Source organism: Chrysochloris asiatica, unplaced genomic scaffold, assembly GCF_000296735.1.
Source record: "Chrysochloris asiatica unplaced genomic scaffold, ChrAsi1.0 scaffold00048, whole genome shotgun sequence".
In the NCBI taxonomy this organism is placed as follows: domain Eukaryota; kingdom Metazoa; phylum Chordata; class Mammalia; order Afrosoricida; family Chrysochloridae; genus Chrysochloris; species Chrysochloris asiatica.
In genome coordinates, this window is record NW_006408566.1 from 6,889,685 (window position 1) to 6,896,179 (window position 6,495).

The 6,495-nt window shown below is 37.9% G+C and overlaps 1 protein-coding gene across 6 annotated transcripts in view; it reads right to left on the reverse strand.

Moving 5' to 3' along the window:
• SGIP1 (SH3-domain GRB2-like (endophilin) interacting protein 1) overlaps positions 1-6,495 on the reverse strand; it is a 360,328-nt gene that overhangs the window by 166,105 nt on the left and 187,728 nt on the right. For all 6 annotated transcript variants that reach the window (XM_006862443.1, XM_006862442.1, XM_006862446.1 and 3 more), the window contains 2 exons: positions 3,487-3,541; positions 2,388-2,563 (listed from right to left, as the gene is read on the reverse strand). In XM_006862443.1, the coding sequence (XP_006862505.1) occupies positions 2,388-2,563; positions 3,487-3,541 (231 nt within the window). The remainder of the gene's footprint in view (positions 1-2,387; positions 2,564-3,486; positions 3,542-6,495) is intronic.

Below are 6,495 nucleotides of genomic sequence, written 5' to 3' on the forward strand. Positions count from 1 at the left end.
GCTGAGGACTCTAGATTCATGGACTAAGAAGAGCGGGACTAAGAGTTGGTGGCCAGGGGCAGACTTGCAGAATGTGCCCTTTGGAGATGTAAATTATTATTTATGTGTGAGTATTTTTTTGTTTGTTTGTTTGTTAAATAGCTAAAGTGAATAGAGAGAAATACTGTTAACTGATGGCACATGGAAGGGATTATAATTATATGATTTGTTGAACGTAAAACTGATGATCTGCCCTATAAACTTTCACTTAATCCACAATAAAAACCTTAAAAAACAAACAAACAAACAAAAACTTATTTGGTAAGGAAGAAAATATTTGAAATGTCAATTTAAGAATGGAAATATATACATTTAAAATACTCTGTCTGAACAATCAGAATGGAAGTAGAGAGAATGTTCTTGCACTGTGAAGAATGTAACCAATATAACTGAACAATTGCTGAATGAAAACGTAAATTTCTGTGGAAACCTTCACTCAGAGCAATGTTTTTGTTTTTTTTAATTTAAAAATGTAAAATTTTTATGTGAAATCACAGACCTTCATTGCAAAAGGGAAGAAAACTATTTTATGCATCTCTTTTAGGAAGAAGTCTTATGGGAGCATATGATTAAAAAGTTACTCTGAAATATCATTTTTATAGTTATTCATTATTAGCTATTATTTTAATTGTTGCTAACATAGTGGTAAAAGTGATTATAAGCACTAGGCTCTAAAAAGAATATCATAAGAGACCATATTCATCCTAGACAGGCACAAGCTTATTCTCAAAGGATGGAACATCACAACTCCTAGAGACAGATTACCTGATATTTGCAGACACCTATCTAAAACTGTTCAGCACATATTAAAAACTTTGTTTGGTGACCCTGTTCAAGGTAATACTGTGGGGCGATTATATACTTTTAAAGAATCTGCTAAGAACATAGACGTTTGAGTAACATTGTTACTTTGAGAGCTTTTGATTGTTCTTCATAGCTTTTACAAACTAATGGTGGCACTTATCAAGCACCACATGGATAATACTGTAAGTATTGGAACTCAGAGTTGATCAGTTAAAGAAATTTAATAGATGGGAATTGTTAAGTGCTATCGAGTCTTTTCTAGAGATCCTATTTAGCGACTGATGGATTTGAACCCTAACCTTATGATTCGCAGTCCACTGTTTATCCTACAATGCCACACCAGGACTCCAGAAGGGAATTAAAGGAAACAAACACAAATTGTGGAAAAATACAAACTTGAACAATATAAGGAAATCATACTTGCATCTGAAGTGCATTAAGGTGAATACATTTAAGACAATATGATAAATAAAATGAAGATTATGAGGTTTAATTTATTTAGCATACAGCTTAGCACTGGACTGCAAAGCCCAAGGTTAGTGGTTCAAATCCACAAGGCACATCTCAGAAATACTTACAGGATTGCTATGAGTGGGAACACACTTGAGGGCATGTAACAACAACAACAGCTTTAGAGAAGATTAATGTTTCCTTTCAGACCACAGCAACACACTTTATTTTTTTAAAGGGAAGTGATTACATTGGTTTTCTGCCCACTTACTTTTATGTGACATATCATAAAAAAAAAAGGAAATAGAATGTGTTTTTTAAAAAGCACTTCTAGAAAATGTGTGAACAGCAAATTGTTTTTCATTGCTAAATCTGCTAGATTATCTTTTTGTTACTCTTTCTTTCTTTTAAAAATACTTTCAGAATAATAAGTCTAAAAAAATGTAGTTCTATGTGTTTTTACCATTTTGAAAAGCACAAGAATTGTAGCATAACATAAGCATACTTTTCTAAAGCTAGAATGAGCTGTTGAAGCTTTATTGTTGTTGTTGTTAAGTGCCATTGAGTCGGTTCTGACTCACAGCAATTTCAAGGAACCAGTGGTGAGTCTGAATTGTTGAGCTTGTGGTTCAAACTGACCTTGTGGTCCAGTGCTTATCTTAAAGAGCCACACCAGGACTCATTATGTTGTTGTGAAGTGCCATTGAGTTAGTTCAGACTCAGCGACCCTGTATAGGGTTTCCAAGTAGTGGCTGGTGGGTTTGAAATGCCAATCATGTGGTTTGACATCCAGTGCTGATCCTGCAGTGCCATACCAGGAGTCCAGGACTCCTTCTAGTATAGTTGTTGTTAAGTGCCATATAGTTGGTTCTGGCCCATAGCGACCCTGTAGAGGGTTTCCGAGGAATAGCTCGTGAGCTTGAAACACCGACCTTGCAGTTCAAACCAACTTTGCAGTCCAGTGCATTAATCCACAGCACCACACCAGGACTGATGACCCCTTGCAGCCTTCAGTTTTAGGAGTTTGTGACCTTAGTGAGCATGGACAGAACTCTATTCAACCACACCAAAACTTGACACAAGAAACCACTCACCACAGGTGATGGGGAGAGTGCAATGTTGCCTATAGAGGCCTTCAGTTCATCTACAGTTGCAGCATTCTTAAGAATGTCTTTAGATTGCAATGGCTTTATCTTGATATTAAATTTCTTGTGGGATTCTTCTTCCTCTTCCGATTCACTTGAAGAATAAAAGTGCTTTCCTTTGGTAGGTAGAGCACAGTTAAAGATACATAACTTTGTAAGATGAGGATAATTGCACATAAAGACAGGAAAAGTATCTTAGATGGAAGAACATCAAAACCAAAAAGAACAAAAAAAGAGGAGGAAAGGGTTCAGATTTGTTCAACATTGCTCAAGACTTGATTGATTTAAAAATGGTGACTTTCAGGAAGCAATGGTTATAAAGTCCTACATTTTTGTTGCAGCTGACCACCTGTGTGTCATCATCAGTACATGAGGAGACCTGGTTGCATAGTGGGCTACGCATTGGGCTGCTAATCACAAGGTCAGCAGTTTAAATCTACCAGCTACTCTGTGTAAGAAGGATGAGACTATCTGCTCCTGTGAAGATTTACAATCTTGGAAATCCTAAGGAGCAGTTATACTGTGTCCTACAGGGTCACTGAGTTGGAATCAACTCAGTGGCAATAATTTGATTGTTTCCATTTCGTCAGTAGACACAGAGATAGGCTCATGTGAGCTTACTGGTGTACCAAGAGAGTGAGGCCATTTTATTGATGATCTGTGATGAGTTTAAATATCTCAGAGTTCTATGCTCTGCCCAGGGATGAATTGTGGGAACAAGACAAGTAGACAGCTATCATCCAGTCAAAGTAAATGATAAAGGCTTGTCAGGTCTTAGCAGACAACTTAGTACCCACAATCTGCACAATTATTTTTGAGCACATTTTTCTCTTTCTCCTCTCTCTTTTTTCTATGAATAGATCAAGGCAAAATGCCTGCTTGTTAATGATCAGACTGTTCTCAGGGCTGTTTATTCATCTCTAATATTAGGAAGAACATAGTTCAAGACACATGGGTTATTTCAGCACCTTTGCAAAGCCTAAATTTATCTTACTGTTTGCTAAGGGAGATAAAGTATTAAAAAGTGAAAAACATAAAGAAAAGATATAGCCAGGTTCCTCAGGTCTGATGCTGTAGCCTTCTTCATCCAGCTCAGGTGAGTTCTGTAAAACACAAGTACACATTAAACAGTTATTATCCTGACAATGATCAAAGAATTCTTTACTTTGCTCTTAGAGATTTCTACTTACAGATATGGACATGTCTCTTATTGGAGGAGACAGATTTTAGCTTTGGGAAGTAAATGGTGAGAAGTATTGTTGTTAAGTACCGTGGAGTATATGTGTAGTATTTACTCAAGGATACTTGGGGAGTCTTGGTATGGGAACATTAGCTAGAAATAAACTGTCAATGAAACAAAGCATTCAAAGAGAAATGTTTCATGCATTTCCTCTAAGCCAGGGACTGCACTAAGTAACTAGGGAGATACAAAATGCAAATGGTTTGTTCTGTGGGTGTGTGGGGGATTGAAATACAAATTGTTTATTCTGTGTGTGTGGGGGGGGGAGTAAAAATTATTGTTAACAAAACATAGAAACTTTTGTTAAATTAAAAATTTCAAAAATCAAAGCTATCATTTCTTGACATACCCTCCAACTATACCCAGAGTCCCGGTGTGGCGCTGTGGATTAATGCACCAGACTGCAAAGCCATTTGAACTGCAAGGTCAGCGGTTCAAGCTCACCAGATGCTCCTCGGAAATCCTATACAGGGTCACTATGGGTTGGAATTGACTCAACAGCACTTAACAACAACAACAACAAATATCCTTCTGAAGATAGTATTCCCTGTAGAGTCTCCCTGAATCGAAACCGACTTGACAGCACTTAACGCCAGCAACAACCCTTCCTTAAGGAATTCTGCACTCTTCAATTTACACCATTCCGATATGGCAGTTTTGACATCTTCAATGGATTCAAATCATGTTCCTTTAAATGTTCTTCAAGTTTGGGGAACAAAAAGAAGTTAGAAAGGGCAATAATATGGATAGGGTAAGGCTTCCCAGTGAAATGTTCACAGGAAAGCCCTAGCTATTCTCAAAGAATGAACAAGTACAATTGTCCTGATGGGAAAAAAAATTCCTTTGTGAAAACATTCCTGGCCTTCTTTCTCATCAATGCAGTTTTCTTAAAACTTTTTCATAATAAGCCCCATAATTATCTGTGTCATTTGCAAAAATCTATCAAGATTAACACTTTTATATCACCCCCCAAAACAGCTGCCCTCTGCTTTAGAGCTGATCTCTCTACCTTTAACTTAACTGGCCCAACAGATCCATTTGGAAGCCACTGTTTTGATTGCACTCTATTTTTGAAGGAACCCTAATGAAATTAAGGCAAATATATTACTGAGAGAACTTGCAGGTAGCCATCCATGGATCAAAGAGACATATTTAAATATGTTTTGTTTGGAATACACCCAGTCATACATGAAGTGGATGCAATACTTTTTGATATATCCTACTTTTGCTAAAAATGGAAATTCAATGTTAAACACTGAATACATAGCATAGGACAGAGCTTTAAAGGAAGCCCAAATTAGTAAGGTGGGAGAATCAGAAAAGTGTGCATGAGTCTTTCCGAACAGATAGCAGAGGGCAGGGTGGTGACGAGGAGCCTGGCTAAGACCCCCAAGGCAGGGATGGATACCACATGAGTCAGGTGAAAGAGAGAAACAAAAAGGATGACATGACTTTAAAAAGAAGCTGTATTTGGGGCAATATGGAAAGTAATAGTTAAGGAGATCTGGGATGGGGTGAGGTCATGGATAGCTAAGATGTGGTGGGGGGAAAGGTTGGATTTGATATAGCTACTTCAGCTTCTCAATTAGAATTGTTGTTGTTGTTAAGTGCTGTTGAGTCAGTTCCAATTCATAGTGACCCTGTATAGGGTTTCCAAGGAGCGACTGATGAGGTTGAACCTCTGACCTTGCAGTCCAGCGCATTAATCCACAGTGTCACACCAGGATATAACTTCCTAAAGCAGAGATATAAGGTGTTCTGTAAGAATGTTTCAGAATAGGTTGTGGTCAGAAGGAACTGGAAACAAGAGTACTTAATCAAACATCTTGCATCAATTCAGATATGATATGCTAAAAACATGGATCAAGTTGTTGGTGGAGGGAAGGAATGAATCAACGGCATTTGGAAAGTTTGTTAATTCTTGGTAACAAATCAGTCACAGGAGAAAAAGGAAAGGGAAGGTTAAGGAAGACTCAAGATGTCCATCCTCAAATATTGGGAAATTGCTGGTACTTCTGGCTAAGCTAATTTTAACAACAGAAAACTAACATTTTTAGGGGGGTGGAAAGCTCTAGTAAAGATTTACAGTCTCAGACACCTGTATATAGGGTTGCTATGGCTTGATCATAGAAGAATTGATGCATTTGAGTTATGGTGTTGGAGGAGAATATTGAAAGTGCCATGGACAGCCAAAAGAACAAACAGATCTGTGTTGGAAAAAATACAGCCAGAGTGCTCCTTAGAAACCAGGATGGCCAAACTTAGTCTCTCATACTTTGGACATATTGTCGCTGGAAAAGGATACCATGTTTGTTAAGATGGAGTGTCAGAGAAAAAGAGGAAAACCCCCAGTGAGATGGATTGGCCAAGTGACAGCAGCAATGGACTCAAGCATGGCAATAATTGTGAGGTTGGTCCAGGACCAGGTAGTGTTTCATTCTGTTGTGCATAGGGTTGCTATGAGTCGGTATGGATTCAATGGCACCAAACAACAACAACATGACTTGATGGCAGTGAGTTGTTTTCTTTGTTTTTTTAAACTATGAAAAAGCACATGCCATTTCTTAAGGAAACACACTCAACAAATAACAGACCTGGGCTTTGACCAGAAGCATTGTGAGACTATATTCTGTGCCTAAAAGGACAGTGAGATACACAGTTCAAAGTTGACTCTGATGAACCAGGATTATAGCCAGAAAGTGAGAATGGACAGACCTGGAGACAGGTTTGGGAAGTCACTCAAGGAATAAAAAGGATGACCCTGACCATGGACAGCACTGTATCTAAATATATTTGTGTACTCTTTTTTTTTTTTTT